Below are 18764 nucleotides of genomic sequence, written 5' to 3' on the forward strand. Positions count from 1 at the left end.
AAATATCAGATGCTGTACATTTAAATAAAAGTAATATATCTGCTGCATAACATAATAAGCTGTTTAAATAAAACGTATGGAGTGGCCAGTAGAAATAGCAGATGCTGCTAGGCTAATACACGCACAGAGAGGAGCTGACTGCAGTCAGAATTCTTTTTTTTCTTACCTGGGACATGACCAGCATGTAGGTGGGTACTGAACGGACTGAAACTTAAATTTGCACAGCCATTCCCTCCAAAATAGTTCAAAGTCTGATCAAGTCCAATGAAGCTGATGTCATCACACACCCTGTAGGCTAGTGATGCGTGGTGATGTCAGCCATAATTTTAAAGTTGTAACACAAACACACACACACACACACACACACACACACAAACACACACACACAGCCAAAAAAATCAGGAATTAAAAGGACCACTCGGGAATTCGTGGCACCCCATTATTTTGCCCTCAAAACCAGTAAATACCGAGGAATTCGGTACAGTTGAGAGGTGTGATACAAGGACAACCTAACTCTCTTCCTTCATAGAAAATACTTATTTCCTACCTTCTGTCAGCTTTTAGACTCCACCAACACTAAATATCCTTCTGTCCTGCTATTTATTTTTCCTTGTTGATCCCTACTTCCCCACTACCTGCCAACTATAACATACAGATCCCTTTACTTAATCATGCTGCTACTCAGCTTGTCATCTGTGCTTCTCCTGCTACTGGGACATTTCTCATCCTACCATGACTCTGTAACAGTGCTCAACATATGTCCAGCTGTGCCCCAACCACCTATTCATATTTCCTCCCTACACTCTCCACACGTTGCACCAAACCTACAGTATTTAATGACACCCCTCACCTTTACAACAAATTTAGACTGATTAACTCCATTTCAACTCAAACCAAAACAAAATTAAGTGGAGAAATACTCCCCAAATAAGACAAGTATCAGTAATTCCCTGATATATTAAAATCCTTCTAGGAGGAGACATTCACCCTAATCCTGGCCCCGCCTGTCACAATAAACATCAAAACAGTTATCTTCCATGCACTACTTTTACCCTACAATGGACAGCCCATAATCTAACTTTTGCTTCCATAAATGTTAGAAGTATAAGAAATAAAATTGCTGACTGCATGCCTGGATTACCCAAATGTAAGCCTGATATTGTCACTGTAACTGAAGTTTGGTTTAAATCCAGCATAAAACACTCTGAAATTACACCCCCAGCTATAATGTCATCCAGGAAAGGTGGTGTTGTTGCTTTGATATTTCCCAACATCTACCACATTTCCCCCTACAATAAATCAATATCAAAATTCAATTCAGCAAAGCTTCTTATGACTTTCCTGAAATTAAACAATTATAATCAAATATATATGTATATATTACTGTTCTTTACATCCCTCCTGGTGAAAATACAGCTGTACTGGACATCCTACATTGAATATCAATAACAGTTCCACAAGAAGTAATACTAGGGCATGTGAATCTCAGTTGGTTGGACATAAACTCTTAATTCCCCTACATCTAGCATGAACTTATTTGATTTCACATAATTAATTAATAGCCCCACATATTATAGCAAGGCATAAAATTCCCTATTAGACTGGATCCTAGTATTGGCCCCTCGCAATTACATCACCTCAGGTGCAATGTCTGTCTGTCTCAGTGATCATCTCCCAGTCTCTACAACCAGACTTCTCATACACCCAGTTACACAGCATGTTTATAAAATAACATGCAATCTTTCCAAGTTTAACCCAGAAGTGTTCATTACTACCCAATTATCAATTAACCGGAACTTCCTAAAAACTCTCCCCTTATCCTGTTAGATGATGCTGTAAATGAATTCAGTACAACTTTCCTAAATAGCCTTACACCTCCTAGAAGGAAGAGACTAAAAACAAATAATGCAATTTGGTGTCCAAAAAAAGTAGAATGCTAATACAGGATAGGAAAAAAGCATGGAAAGAATGGCAGAAATATAAAACACCAGAATGTTTTGAAAATGTCAGAATGCTACGCAGACATACAAAAAAACAAACTAATGAAGCCAAACACTGTACTATGGTAACTTTCAGAATAATAGTAAACACAACCCTAAACAATCCTGGGTTCTTATGTATTATCGCAACCACATTTCGAGGTTGCGATAATATGTAAGTAGCGATTTCTCCAGTTTCCAAAAAGTTTCTAAGAGAGATGTTTACATTCTGTCCCTATTTTGTGTCTCATTATTTGGAAACAGCAGGGCACTAGGGATGCATGACCTCAGAATGAGCTAATGTCTTAAGGATTTCCGTATTTACTGGTCTTTTTTTTTAATGTCTTGGTCTCCAGATAGTTTCACTGTTTAGCTAAGTGAATGGTACAAAAGGACAGTAGCTGTGGTCTTCATTTTAAGGTACACTTTTCCAGTTTACTTATTTTTAGCCTGTGAAGCAGCCCGCAAATACCTGCAAGGACCTGTGGGCTTGTTTGTAGAAGTGTTTTTATGTTATGTAGTAATGTGTACGCCGTTAAACATGTCTATCTGTATGTGGAAAATCGCATGCAAATGACTACATGTAGAAGGAGCACTGGAAAATAAAAGTTAAAGAAATCGTTACCGCTGCTACTGGTAAGCTGCTAATGTATGCCTTAATGACATCTTGCATTCAGTTGCAGCTTGCCAGTAGCAGCGCTAACGATTTTCACTGCATCAGAGAGTCATTGCGCTCTAACATTACCACTTACAGCAACCTCGAAATGTGGTTGCGATAATACGTAAGTACCCAATTCTGGGATAGCCATTAAAAAAATCTTGCATCTAGGCCATAAATTCAATCCTAACCTTTCTCTCCCAGTAGCTTATCACTTGTTTCATAGATAAAGTAGCATCTGTAACCAAGGATTCCCCAACATCTAATCCTAACTCTGCCCAGCAGCCACATATCACCACTTCTACTTTCACCTTCAAACCCATGCCCACATCCTATAAAAAAACTACTCTTAAACTTATACCACGCTCTGCTTCAGCTGATGACCTTCCAAGTGAGCAACATAAAATAGCAGCTGTTAGCATTGCCTTCCCTGTGTGAATCCAGGAATCCCACATTTCCTGTCTGTGGAAAAAGTCTCACAATTATCCCTCTCACAAAGGAGGAAATTAAACAGACATTACTAATTTTAGACCTGCAACAGTCTTATCCCCCCTCTCCATGTATTCAAAACAATTGCTGAACTGCCTCCTTCAGGAAGAACTCCTGTCCCCCACACAACATGGGTTCTGTCCTTCCCAGAGTGCTAATATTGTACTTCTAATCTATGTAGATACTGTCATTAAGGCTAGAGGTAATGACAAACTAGTCTCCTCCTCATTTCTAGACTTATCTAAAACCTTCAAAACAGTTTGCCACGGCAGACATCTATTTCGAATGTCATCATTAGGTCTCTTTCAGCACAGCCTTCTATGGTTCAGAAACCACCTATTCAGTAGGTATCAGTCAGTAAAAAGGCAGTCCATCCTCTCTCCATACTTCCCAATCACCACTGGTGTATCACAAGGCTCTATCCTTTTGCCCCCTCCTCTTTAACATTCTCACCAGTAATCTCCACACATCCACACAACAGGCCTCCTTAATAAAATGCGCAATTGACTCCCCACTCATTTGCACATCTGACAACATGGCATACTTCCAAACAATTACTCAGGAAGCTTTAACAGCATCTAAAACATGGCTTTTTAACTTACAAGTCATGTTCAACCCTAAAGAAAACAGACTACTACTTTTTCCCCCAAATCTCTCTCCCATGAAAAAAAAAACCAACATTTAAAGTCCTCTCTCATAATACAATTATTGAAGTCACTTCTCATATTTAATTATTAGGGATGATAGTGAGTGATAATCTTAAATTCGACCTACATATACAAAACTGCATAAGAAAAACTCATCAAAAACTAGGGATGCTTTATACCAACACAACTAAAGCTACACTTGCAAGTACTTACCTCCTCCCCACACTGCTTTATGGCATCGCCATCCTTACTAACCTTCAGGCTTCACAAAAATCAAAACTTGACCAACGCCGTAACTAAGCAGTTCAGTCTGCAGCAAAAATCCCTTACAGAACCCACCACTGTATAGCACAAAAAGCCTAAACTGATTAGAACTACCTCATCAGCTAACATATACATAGCTTCAGACCACCGATAAAATTATCTAGCATCCAGCTGCTTGTCCAGCACTAAGTAGCATTTTATACAACTATGTTGCTAGTCTGTCATTATGATCCAATGACCAAAAACTCCTGTCTGTCCACAAACCTATCAGATCTTGGGCATTGTCTGTACTCATACCTTGTTGCTAAGGCCTGGAACTCCTATAATCTCTCCATCAGGTCAATACCTTCCCTCCCATCCTTCACAACCTTTCTGTAAGACTTCCTAGCCAAAAGCTGGCTCTGTTCTTGCTCAAAGCCAGGTAAACTATATCCCTAAATGTGAACAAATACCTATTCATACCTTACATCTCCTTACTCCTATCAGTTTTTTATTTTTTAGAGTTTAGAAGTAGTTGTGAATTGTGAAATGAAAAACTGCTGTTACAAAGGAGTACTACTTTGAATATGAATGAAATTTACAAGGGTATTCACACCTGAAATACTACTGGCTTTTTCTCTAAATATACCATAAGACTGCTTTTCTCTCACTTTGTATTTCAATTCCTGTTTGTATTATATGAAATTACCTTCAATTTTTCTATAAACTGGCTAAAATTTCTCTAACTGTTAAATCACTGTCATATAACTTGTATCTACTCTTAACCAATGTTTTCATATTATGTATAATTTGGTATAATTATTTAAACTGTATTTGTTTTGTTTTTTTATTATTTTTAAAGACTGTAAGTTATTATTCTTAAAATGTTTTGTAATACTTTGGAGCTTTTCTTCTCAGGCCTCCCCTGAGAATTCTCCTACTCATTTGGACTTTCCCAGTAATCAAATGTCAAAAAATGAATAAATAAGCAAATAAATACATTTTGGTAAGTTGATGTACTATCACAAGACAAGACCACCCCTGGAACTTGGCAGAGATTTAGTTTTAATTTAGTGTAATTTATGCATTTGTTAACTGGATAAATGAATTGATCTTCCGACCCTTTTCAGTCATGACCCAGTCACAAGGTCAAAGGTAAATGCAGTGCATGTGGACAGTTTATAGAGTATCGGATCAAACTGCATGTTTTGAGAATATAAGAGAAGACCGATGTACCAGGAAAAGACCCACATAGCCACAGGGGGATGTGCTAACTCCAGGTAGGCAGTGCCATAAAGACACACATAGCCACAGGGGGGTGTGCTAACTCCAGGTAGGCAGTGCCGTAAAGACCCACATAGACACAGGGGGATGTGCTAACTCCAGATAGGCAGTGCCATAAAGATCCACGTAGCCACAGGGGGATGTGCTAACTCCAGGTAGGCAGTGCCGTAAAGGTCCACACAGACACAGGGGGATGTGCTAATTTCAGGTAGGCAGTGCCATAAAGACCCACATAGACACAGGGGGGTGTACTAACTCCAGGTAGGCAGTGTCGTAAAGACCCACATAGACACAAGGGGATGAGCTAACTTCAGGTAGGCAGTGCTGTAAAGACCCACATAGACACAGTGGGGTATGCTAACTCCAGGTAGGCAGTGCTGTTGGAGGCAGGAAGAGTATGGTAAGTGTTTTTTAAAAGAGAAATCTTATTTGAAAGCATTCTCTGAAACATAACAAATTCCTTTGTCTTACCACTGTGCCTCTCCACTGTCCAGACTTTCGCAGAAGGTCTAGACTTTATGCTTTATATTTTTGGTCTGTTCCTCATAAAAATTGTGATTTTTCTGGCAAATCAGTGAGGACTGAGGTCACTAAATAGTGGCATACATTTGAGATTTAGACCACGTCCTTCAGAAAAAGCATGTTAACACAAACCCTAGTATTCTAGCAACTGTGTAAGGTTTTAAGAGCAATATTTAAAATTTGGCCCTATTTTTAGGCCTTTTTCCCCCATTGTTTTTGAATTTGTCCAGATTTTTTGCACTAAGAGGTTGACAGGTATGCTTACCACATCTTAGCAAAGTATGTATTGCAGCAAACAAAAATTGCATACTTTGCTTCAGGTCTGGAGTTTAAAATGTTTGGCAAGTAATTGTGGTGAGTTTTTCTGAAACATTTTGTTTAAACAACTGGAGGGTAGATTAAAAATATCTGGTAAGTAACAGTTCTTCAGTTTTAAAAAGCCAGGCTTGTGATTTTGGCATTACTTTGCTTGTGTTGAAGGAGATTTACTATTGTTTCAGGTACATTAAGACCTCTGGTAATGCTACAGTGGACCATTTATCCAAATACCTTGCAGTGAGGCTTGCCCTGGAGGAGTTGAGGAGTAAAGGAGACACAAGTCAGATCAATATGGATTCAGCCAGTGAAAAGCAGTATACAATCTATATTGCTACAGCTAATGGCCAGTTCACTGTAAGTATAAGTTGTACTGGGGTATGTTATGTGACAGCATGGCATGACTTTTTGTACTACATTTTCCAGTATTTTGAGTTGTAACCTGTTCTGAAAATGCAAAAATATTTCTGAGTCCATATTAGCCAATACCCATCCACCTGTGTATTAAAACTGTTCATCAGTGCAGAGTCTGGTGGTATATTATAACCACCAAAAAGACAATGACAAAAAATGTGGTATCTGAAAAGTTAGAACTGTTTCAGATACTTAGTTACATTGTTTAAAACATATTGTTATATGCGATATATGTCTGGGTATGATCATATGCAAAAATAATATCATTAGAAATGTGTGATTTTCATGCAAGGCATAAAAACAAGGAGAAATTTTGTAAGTAAAAAGTAGAAAAAGTTGTTCCAAGGTATTCAAAGGCAAGGAACATCTCTCGAACATAATAACATCAATGCTATAATTATTTTATCTTACCTTTTTGTAGTATGCAAAAAATCCTTTAGAAAATGAGTCATGGATATTCTGGATTCAAAGACATTCCTTTGGCAACATATTTAGCAGTGTTTGTTATGAAATCCCATATTTCTTCTGTTGTCTAGCGACTGAAAAAAAGCTGAAGCCAAAACAGATGAAACCTTGGCACAAGATGATAGGTTGGAGATGGGTACATACTTTGACAAGTTGTTAGGGTACTTGTTTTTCAAACATTGCCTTCACTGCTATTGCAAACGCTGCCAGCCACAGATCAATAGGTCTGATCAGACCACTGTGAGCAGATACAAAGAGGGGGACAGTGGTGTCATGTTCATTAGTTCAATCATTCAGGTAAGACTGTGTTGGCCACTTAAAATGCAGACTCCATAACAAAAGTAAAAGCTTTCGAGCCCACCCAAGTATCTGAAAGTTGTTTTAAAAAGCTGTAATGAATTAGACTGACAAATAAACAAAGGTAAACTATTCGATAGATACACCATAGACCATTGTCAACTCTGTATTTACAGTTAAATCCTTTACTAGTTCTACACCAGTTCAGTAACGCAAAGCACAACTTTCCCCACAAATACCTGTAACTAGTAAAGAAAAGCCCAAGAATGTTTAACCTAGAACAATTTGAATTGCCACAAATCTCTGCAATTGAGCTTCTTTACTATATAAACAAAGCAACGTATTATTTTATATAATCAGATGAACATATGCTAAAACAATTTCCTTATTTTTTATCAAAATTCCTAGGAAATAAACCGGCCACTTTAATCAATTTATCTTTTCTTTTCTAGGCATGTGATCTAAATCTTAAATTGTTACAAACAAAAATCAAAAAAAATCCTTATAAGCTATTTGACATTAAAATTAACATTGTTTACCAAAATATAGGAAACCACATTTCTCCTTATTAACTATTAATCATTTTTGTTTTAACCACAAAGCTGCCTGACTCAAATCCTGATTAAAGTTGTCAATGCCGTTAGTGACTACACATCCAAATTTATATCATCAGTTTACTTGGCCATCCAAGCAGTTGAATTTTTTGATATCAGTGTGAAAATTATATTAAATGCCATCTGTCCCAAGACCGAACCCTGTGGGATACATTTGCCCATTTGTGCCCACTCTGATGTGTTTTTCTTTTTCTGTCATTCTTTGTGACCTCAGATTCAGCCAATTTGCAAACCAGCAAATGATGTAAAGGTTTAAGGGTTTATTAAGTGTTTGTGCATCGCCTCTGTAGTGACATTGTGAGATATACTGTCGAAATCCTAGGATAAATCCAAATAAACTGCAACTGCTAATATTCCCATGTCTAATGCTAGGGATACAGTCTCATGAAAATTAAATTGCTAAAGGTTGAACAATTTGTTGTGAGAAGTCCATTGAACAACCATGTAGCTTACTATTCAGAACTGCTAACAAACACTTTTCAAAGCTCTTTCCAACTAACAGTGCAAGGGTAATCGTCCTGAACCCCTATATGAATGGGTATAACATCTGTTAGTTTCCAGCATATAGTAGCATTTTGTTAAAAAATATATAATAGTTTCATATATATATATATATATATATATATATATATATATATATATATATATATATATATATATACATACATACACAGTGGATATAAAAAGTGCATACACCCCAGTTAAAATACCAGGTTTTTGTGATATAAAAAAAATAAGATCAAAGTAAATAATTTCAAAACTTTTCCCATCTTTAATGTGACCTATAACCTGTACAATTCAATTGAAATACAAACAAATCTGTTAGGGGAAAAATATAAAAAACGCACAATAAGCTGGTTGCATAAGTATGCACACCCTTAATCTAATACTTTGTTGAAAAACCTTTTGCTTTAATTACAACATTGAGTCTGCTTGGGTACACACCTGCCATCAATTAAAGAGACTCTGATTAACCCCAAGTAAAGTTCAGCTGTCCTAGTAGGATTTTCCTGACATTTACTCAGTTGGCTGCTACAGCAAAAGCCATGGTTCACAGAGAGCTTACAAACCATCAAAGGGATCTCATTGTTGAAAGGTATCAGTCAGGAGAAGGGTACAAAAAAATTTCCACAGCATTGGATATACCATGGAACACAGTGCAGTCATCAAAAAGTGGAAAAAATATGAGACAATAGTGACATTACAAAGAACTGGACGTCCCTCCAAAATTGATAAAAAGACAAGATGAAAACTGGTCAGGGAGGCTGAAGAGCCTACAGCAACACTGAAGAACCTGCAGGAATGTCTGGCAAGTACTGGTTGTGTACATGTGACAGCAATCTCCCGTATTCTCCATATGTCTGGTCTGTGGGGTAGGGTTGCAAGATGGAAGCCTTTTCTTACACAGAAAAACATCCAGGCCCAGCTAAAATTTGCAAAACAGTACATCAAGTCTCCCACAAATATGTGGGAAAATGTGTTATGGTCTGATGGACCAAGGTTGAACTTTTTGGCCACAATTCCATAATGTACATTGGGAGGAAAAACAACACTTCGCATCACCAAAAGAGCACCATCCCCACGGTGAAGCATGGTGGTGGCAGTATCATGCTTTGGGGTTGCTTTTCTTCAGTGGAAACTGGGGGCTTTAGTCAAGGTGGAGGGGAATTATGAACAGTTCCAGATACCGGTCACTTTTGGCCCAAAACCTTCAGGCATCTGCTAGAAAGCTGAAGATGAAGAGGAATTTCACCTTTCAACACGACCCCAGGCATACATCCAAATCAACAAAAGAATGGCTTCACCAGAAGAAAATTAAAGATGTTCTTCGTGTTTCACTGTTGCAGTCATCACACTTGGGTTGTCTGCCTGCAGGTAGCCCAATACCAGAGACTTAGTATTTCTGCGTCGGATGCTGTTGCTCCAGGTCTGACGTCAGGTCATCAGGGGTATAAAAACAGGCAGTCAACGCCATTACATCAGTCTTTCTTGCCGAGGAGCCCAAAGCAGAAGCAGTTCACAAGTGCCGGTCGGCCGATACCTGAGTTTTCGTTTATTAATTGAATCATCCTGAAGTCTTCTAAAGCTAAGTACCCCGTTGGGAATCCTTTTTTCTTGCTCTAACCGATGTCAGAAAAAGTTAATAATTGTCTTGCTTGTGGAAAGCAAATACCACACCGAGATTTTCATTCTTACTGCGTCACCTGTCTAGGCCCAGACCATGACGTACCTCGCTGTCGGTTTTGTGCCTTGTTCAACGCCTGAGTCGTTCATCGTCAGGCCCTTATTGTCACTAAATACTTTCATTCCAACTACCGATATTTTGAAAAAATGTAAGGATAAAGACAGAGACAGACTGCACAGGTTCAAAGCTGCTGACAGCGCTTCCATTAAGTTAGTCGCCAGTTCTCCGGTACTCAATGAGGCGCTTTTGCAGCCCCTGATGTCCACTTCACTGGATTCGCAGGCCTCTACCGAGACCCGTTCGGAGTCCGGTATGCCACGAGACTCTTCTTCGACTATGGAACCGGCGGATGTCTCTACCTTGGATGGGTCCAGAGCCGCTGAGCAGGCACCGCCTTCTGAGGAATTTCTTCATACTACCGATGTTCAACACAAACTGACTACTTCAGTTCTGTCTAAAACTACCAAATTTCTAAGACCAAGAGTGCGCTTTACGTCTAGAAAACCGATGACCAAAGTGCATGCACCTGCTCCATTGCCACAAAATAAAATGCTTAGAATGGCAGAAGACCTTATTATACTGATTAGGGGAAGTCCGCCTTCCCCTGCTAAGAGAAAAAGGGACCAGTCCCCAGTAGCTTCAACAGACCAAGAGTCCGATGACTCTGAGGTTTCTGATTATGAAGACATGCCCTTATCTGCTTATGAGGATTCTGATGCAGAGGAATCCATTCCTTCTGCCTCCCTTCCAGAGGATTTCTCTTTTGGTGAAACCTTACATACTTTAAGAGAGCATTTCCACTGGGAATGCCAAGACTATCCTCAGTCCAAAAAGAGACTCAGAGAATTTCTAGACTTGCCACAACACAGGCCTTTAGCAATACCACCAGTCCTGGAAGTTGTTGATGATGTCTTTATGGAATCCAGTCTTATTCCTGATACTTTACCCCCTGCCCCTAGGAAACCAGACAGGTACTACAGAGTACCTGACTCTCACAATTTCTTTTCAAAAATCCTACTGCTGACCCAGAGATAATTTTCCAGGGGCCTAAAGGTGTCAAGGCAACTACGGCTAAGAATCCCACCCTTCAGACAGGGAGTCCAGAGCTTTGGACAGATGGGGTAAGAAAGTATATATCTCTGCAACTCTTGCCATTAGGGATTTGAATTGTCAGTTTCACATGCTGAAGTTCCAACAACATATTATGGAACTTGTTAAGCAAAAAATAGCTACCTTTACAGACTGCAGAAAGTAAAGAATTGCAAGAGCTTATGCATTCTGCAAGCTAAGTCAGCAAGCATACATTGCAGTGTGGCTTTGATGCCCTAGAAGCATCTTGCAGGGCAGCAATCACTGGTTCTGTACTGAGAAGGCATGCTTGGCTTAAGGAGCAGACCTTGCCAGATCATGTCTAATCCAAGTTACTAGATGGTCCTTTGAACAAGGACAATCTGTTTGGCACCAGAGTAGAAGAGGTTCTTAAAAAGATGGAAGAAAAAGCTAAATCTTTGTAGACAGGCAAAGAATTCTTACAAGTACAGCCTCCTAGATTCAGTAGGCATTGCCCCTCGAAACATTGGTCCTTTCCAGCTCCCTCAAGGCCATCTTAAACTAAACCCAGGGGAAACAGACCCCCCAGACTGCAGTCTCAGGGTATGCAGAGATCTAAGCAATGGAGTGCCTCCACCTCTAAAGCAGGGAGTGCTAAACCACCCCCTTACGGAAAGAATTCCCAATGACTTCTCAACTCCATTCCCCCTCCTCTGCCCAACTGCTTGTGCCCCTAGGAGGAAAACTTGTCCTTCGTGCAAAAAAAATGGATTCCCATCACCAAAGACCGATGTGTCCTCAACATTCTATCCCAGGGGTACAAATTTTACTTCCACTCACTGCCAACCCCAAAAGGGTTCCCAGACCTCCCCCTAAACCAGTGGACAGAGGCTCAAAACCAAGTCCAATCCCTGCTCTCTATAATGGTAATTCAGCCGGTTCCTGCGGAACAGATAGGTCAAGGATTCTATTCCAGACCTTTCCTGGTACTCAGAAAAGAGGGCACTTGGCGCCCAATGTTAGATCTATCAATTCTCAACACCTTCCTGGTGGTACTAAAATTCAAAATGCTCACTCTGCAGCAGCTTCTGCCTGTGCTAGCCAGAGATGCTTGGTTAGTCACCCTAGACTTAAAAGAAGCCTGTCTGCACATCCCTATAAGGGAATCATGCAGAAAATATTTATGCTTCATGGCAGGATCTATGCATTATCACTTCTCTGCACTTTCCTTTGGCTTATCCACTGCTCCCAGAGTATTCACAAAATGTCTGGCTCCAGCCATTGCTTACTGCAGACAGAAAAATATTCAAATTTACCCATACTTGGATGATTCAGGCAGATAATCAGGAAATGCTGTTGCAGCACCTGACATTTGTAAAAAAACCTGCTAACCTCCCTGGGGTACACCATCAACGAAAATAAATCAAAACTAGCCCCCAGGCAAAAGATTGTATTCCTGGGAGCAAGCTTGGACACAGCATCCCATATGGCATTCCTCACTGCAGAAAAACAGGCCTATCTGACATGCTATTTTACTCAAATGGCCACCAGAACCCAGCTATCTGCAAGGAAAATCCTGCAGGCCCTAGGGTTCGTGGCCTCATGCATCCTACTAATTCCATATGCCAGACTGCATATGAGGAAACTTCAGTGGTACTTAAAAAGTCTTTGGTGTCAACATTCTTAGGACCTGGAAACTGTCATTCCCATAATACCCTGTCTAAGGACAGAGTTTCTTTGGTGGGCAGCAGCATGCAACCACAACAAGGGACTTCCCTTTACCCAAACCCATGCCACCCAGGCCCTAACCACAGACGCATCAGACTATGCCTGGGGGCACACATGGATGGCAAATGCATTCAGGGCCACTGGAGCCCAAGTCAAATGCATCTGTACATCAACCAGAAAGAGATCCTAGCTGTGCAGCACACTCTGACAGCTTTCAGATCCTTACCCTCACCAGGACACCTGCTAATAAAAACAGACAACACCACAATCGTGTGGTACATCAACAAGCAGGGGGGAACCCACTCTGCAGGCTAGCCATGGCCCTGTGGAACACTACCTTGGACATGCAGGTACATCTGCAAGCTCAATTCCTGCCAGGCAAACAAAACTCACTGGGAGACAATTTAAGCAGAAATCTCCTAGAGCCACATGAATGGCAACTAGAGCCACGCACCTTCAACCTTCTGATTCAGAAATGGGAGACACCAGAGGTGGATCTCTTTGCCTCCCGCTGCAATCACCAGCTCTGAAGATTCTGCACCAGGACACCTCACAGCAGGGCCTGGAAAGTGGATGCCCTATCCTTCCAGTGGGTAAATCTCTCAGTTTATGCCTTTCCCCTCTCTGTCCCTCCTCTCAAGAGTATTGCTCAAGACAAGACAGGACAGACCAAGGACAATTCTGATTGCCCCAGACTGGCCACACCAACACTGGTACCCACTCCTGCGAAGCCTGGCACCTACCCCAGAACCCAACCCTGCTCTCACAGCGGGGGGGGGGGGGGGGCAGATCTTGCATCCACAACTGCAAACTCTAAATCTTGCAGCCTGGCTTATTCCTTGAATTCTCCCCCAGTAACCAGCCTAAGTAAGCAGGTGCTGGACGTCATCCTTGAAGCCAGAAGACCCAGTACAAGGAAATCCTATACTGATAAGTGGAAAAGGTACTGCTCCTGGATTCAGTCTAAAGGAGAGGACACAACTCTGCCCTCCCTGCCTTTAATCCTGGATTACCTAGCAGATCTACTCCACAGAGGCTTACCCTTCTCCTCCATTAAGATCCATGCCTCTGCCATTTCAGCTCATTACAACACTGAGCCACCTGTCTTTTTTCACCCTCTTATGGTGGGTGTTTTCCCCCACCATAACTTAGCTCCCTATTGAGGGGCTCCTGACATTTAGGGCAAGAAAAACTGATGTAATGGCATTGGCTGCCTGTTTTTATACCCCTGAAGACCTGACGTCAGTCCTGTAGCGACAGCATCCGACGTGGAAATACTAAGTATCTGGTATTCAGGCCGACTGAGGGCTACCTGCAGGCAGATAACCCAAGTGTGATGACTGCAACAGTGAATACACTCGAACATCTACATTTATGGTAAGTGTACACAACTTTACTTTTTGGAATGGCCCAGCCAAAGCCCAGACCTAAATCCAATAGAAAATCTGTGGGGTGACTTGAAGAGGGCTGTGCACAAGAGATGCTCCCACAATCTGACAGATTTGGAGCGCTTTTGCAAGGAAGAGTGGACAAATATTGCTAAGTCAAGATGTGCCATGCTGATAGACTCCTACCCAAGAAGACTGAATGCTGTAATTAAATCAAAAGGTGCTTCAACAAAGTATTAGTTTAAGGGTGTGCACAATTATGCAACCAGCTTATTGTAAGTTTTTTATTTTTTTATATTTTTTCCCCTAAAAGATTTGTTTGTTTTTCAATTGAATTGTGTGGGTTATAGGTCACATTAAAGGTGGGAAAAGTTTTGAAATGATTTATTGTGGTCTCATTTTTTTATATCATAAAAACCTGGCATTTTAACAGGGGCGTGTACACTTTTTATATCCACTGTATTTATTACAGACTCCTCAAAAGGAATCAAAAAAATTTTCTAGACCAATTCCACAATCCTGCCTTATACATCTCAAAAAAAGATTTCTCAACATCCAGACTAAAAGTAGGGCACTCATGGTCTTCACTTACTATTATTTCCAAATCATACATACACTTTGCACCCATAGTATCCCTTGCTTACAAATATGTTTTCTGATTGAAAGCCTTGATCAAATTCCTTCTAGAAGACCATGGCAAGTTATCTCATCAGGAATCAACACAAGTCATGACTCATGTCAGATTTCATAACAGCCCTCAGTAGACAGAATGGTGTCAGACTTCATAACAGCCCTCACTAGACGGAATGGTGTCAGACTTCATAATAGCCCTCATTAGCCGGAGTGGTGTCAGACTTCATAGTAGCCCTCACTGGACAGAATGGTGTAATCCTTAGACAACATCATGTATCTTCATAGGTAAGTACTAGGCTAGCTGCCCTTGCAGGTCATTTTAAGCCTAGCAAATTTTCCTTTCAAAGGTGAGAATCAAACTCTGTATCTTGTGACTGTGAAGTAAACACCTTTACCAAGCCCCAAAAATATCCCAACTAACATCGAAACCAATGGATAAAATGGTCACACACACAAACCATTCAGTAAAAACTGCAAGAAAAACCCTAGCCAATCTAGTGTTTTTACTGTGTGATACCTTAAACCTCCTTTAATGGGGGCCCAAGTGATATATGCAAATGACCATTAAGGACACCCAACTGTTTCAACCACAGCTTCTGAATGCCCATGACTTTTTACTTTTTTAAGTCTGGATGCATACATTCAAGCAGTGAAACCAAACCTAGCTTTGGACATGCATGTTTCGACCTTCTTATTGACCATGTCAGCACAACATAAGTGGATTGTCTTGGTGTAGATTAGCCGGTCCAAGGGACACAGTCAGATGAATGGGCTTGGTCCTCCCACGTACCACTTTGTGGTCTCCATGGCTATCTGAAAGGTGAAATAAGAAAGTATTCCTTTCTGTAGTTAACCGACCTAATTACCCAAGCAAAATAAAGCTCATTTAAAAGGTTGAGGATTCCCTGCATAAGGGAGACAGTTTATCATCTGCTGACACAACAAGGACTTCAGACTTCAGCCACTTGGTCTAACTCTTAACAGTAAGTGTGGAAGCCCACAGATACCTGCAGCAATGTTGTCCTATTCCCTTGATGATGTAGGTGCAATGAATCTGCATGATGCTTCCACACCTGTGACACATTCAGGAAACCGTATCATAACTAAAGCCATAGTGAAAACTTGAGTCAATATTCTTCAAACAGCTGTCTTCACCTGGTTGTTCCTCAGGCTATGAATCACTGAAAAAGCAAACACAGGTGCTTGTTCAAAGTGGAGGACATAGTCCTTATTAAACCAGATTGTCAGGGTGTCAGCAGCATGTCGGAATGATAAAACAGAATAATGAAGTACAGGTAAAGAAGATTAGAGATTGCATGAGCAGAGGGTAGAGCAAGCACGATAAATGATGTATTACAACTCCATCAATGTAGTTTACAGTATGCATATTGGTAGTTTTACTAGAAACACTGCTTTTTTATTCTTTGGATGTCTTAAAGTTAAGGTCATCTCACCTTCTGATTGCTGTGCTATCAAGTTTGTGTTGTGATATCAGAAGGAAAAATTAGGATACTTCCTGTGTAGTCCTGTTTTAAAACTTAGGACACTTCCTGTGTAGTCCTGTTTGTCTTCTGCTGCTGCTGAACTCTGGTTAGTTTGACGACTTTCTGGGTATTGCTTTATCCAAATCCCTTTCCCATGTCACCCAAATTGAGTGACAAGAGCAGGAGTTCACTTTTTCTTACTGGCTTTGGTCTACAAAATATGCTTCTGCTGCCTATGTATACCACATAGTTTTAGTAGATGCATTATTTTCCCCAATCTTCCAGAAATTTCTGTGAACGCAAAGTATCTTCATGTTCTTGTACTGGGTCCTAAGCATTGCTTGACCACACTGACATTAGTTTTGTGGCTTCTTTTTAATCAAGTGTTGGCCACTAGAGCCACAAACCACATATGCTGCCATTATCAACATAATGTTGGTTAAAGCTAATGTTGGAGGTTCCTACTTAAAAGAAATGTGCGAATTATGTTGAGGGAAGGTATTTATAAAGTCAGAAAGCAACTCTCGCAGTCCCTGTTGCTACAGCTTCTTGACCAATGACCCTGACTAATTCACTTTTGCATCAAGCAGTACCAGCAGCCACGGCTTTCCAGAGTGTGACATCTCTAATTTCTAATAAGATGACTGTGCTTACAGAGTACCACAAATATTAAGTGGGTTCTCCTGTCAGGCAAGTAGGGTGTTCTTGATTAAGGTTTCTATGCCTTCAGCACCCCTCAAATTGAAGTAACTTCTTGATGTTTGTTAATACAAGACATCACTACAAACTGCTGTGTTGTTAGCAAGAGTTCCTCCGTCAGCGGTGAGTCGTTATATGATACAAATGGCTAAAGTTGTGGTCACCTACCCTCTGTCTGATAATAAAATTGTGGTCACCTGCCCCCTGTCTGATAAGAAATGGCAAAGGACAGTTTCTAATCTCACATTTGATTCACTGGAATTTCTTTTTTAGTCATTTATGGAACTTATATTTTTGTCACGCTTGAGCTCAAAACTCTGTGTAGCAGTAACCATTTGAAATGTCAGGATTTGCAAACGCAAGTCCCAAATTACAGAAACTGTAAGGCCACAAAGCAGACTTGTATATACCAAGTCTTAGATGGCCACTTTGCCCAGCTGCAAGAAACAAGTTTAAGGAAGAAGAGTGCTGTTCGAGGATCACTGCATTTCCAGTCTATCAAGATTAAGGAGGAAGAGCAATGTTAGAGATTCATTCTTCTGTATTTCCAGTCTAACAAGTTTAAGGAAGAATAGCGATGTTTGAGATTCGCTCTTCTGTATTTTGAGTCTAACAATTTTAATGAAGAATACCGATGTTTGAGATTCGCTCTTCTGTATTTTCAGTCTAAAAAGTTTAAGGAAGAATACCGATGTTTGAGATTCGCTCTTCTGTATTTTCAGTCTAAAAAGTTTAAGGAAGAATAGCGATGTTTGAGATTCGCTCTTCTGTATTTTCAGTCTAACAAGTTTAATGAAGAATACCGATGTTTGAGATTCGCTCTTCTGTATTTTCAGTCTAAAAAGTTTAAGGAAGACTAGCGATGATTGAGATTCGCTCTTCTGTATTTTCAGTCTAACAATTTTAATGAAGAATACCGATGTTTGAGATTCGCTCTTCTGTATTTTCAGTCTAAAAAGTTTAAGGAAGAATAGCGATGTTTGAGATTCGCTCTTCTGTATTTTCAGTCCAACAAGTTTAATGAAGAATAGCGATGTTTGAGATTCGCTCTTCTGTATTTTCAGTCTAAAAAGTTTAAGGAAGAAGAGCGATGTTCTGGATTTGCTGTTCTTGTGCATTTCCAGTCTTTTTTTCAGTGTGCCGACTGCCAACATTTCAATAGGGAGCTATGTGTAGCATCATGGCTGCTATTCACAAGTGTAACACCGAAAAATAAAATGTGATTCTGACCAAAAAGCAGCAATTTGCAATATTTAAAATCCAGCACTTTGAACAGGCTGGAATTCGTAGGTACCATGTACAACTCACACTGCCTTAAGAAGTCGAGTTGCACGGCTCTTCTGTTAGGGCATTTATAGTTATGTACATTCTAAGTAGCAGTACATCTGATTAAAAGAGAATTTGCATGATCATGAATCAGTAAACTGAGCCATGTGAACAAGTGATCAGTCAGGTACCTTACCATCCTACACTAGTAAGTACCACAGTTATCCCAGTAAACCACACACTGGCATACACTACCCAACCCATGAACACATGCACAAACTCAAACATGCAAATAGCAGCAAACATACACACAGACATTTTGCATACTATGTCTACTGTAGATTTTAAAGTACAAGGAAGGATAAGTTGAGTGTGGGGTTATTGTCTATACAGCCTACCCACCA

At 40.3% G+C, this 18764-nt stretch overlaps 1 protein-coding gene across 2 annotated transcripts in view; it reads left to right on the top strand.

The window, feature by feature from the left end:
- The window catches only part of RNF2 (ring finger protein 2), a 722585-nt gene that overhangs the window by 697559 nt on the left and 6262 nt on the right, over nt 1–18764 (top strand). For both annotated transcript variants that reach the window (XM_044085309.1, XM_044085308.1), the window contains one exon: nt 6323–6494. In XM_044085309.1, the coding sequence (XP_043941244.1) occupies nt 6323–6494 (172 nt within the window). The remainder of the gene's footprint in view (nt 1–6322; nt 6495–18764) is intronic.

The sequence above is a fragment of the Protopterus annectens genome, chromosome 10.part0, assembly GCF_019279795.1.
Source record: "Protopterus annectens isolate FY-2018-M chromosome 10.part0, PAN1.0, whole genome shotgun sequence".
Classification (NCBI taxonomy): domain Eukaryota; kingdom Metazoa; phylum Chordata; order Ceratodontiformes; family Protopteridae; genus Protopterus; species Protopterus annectens.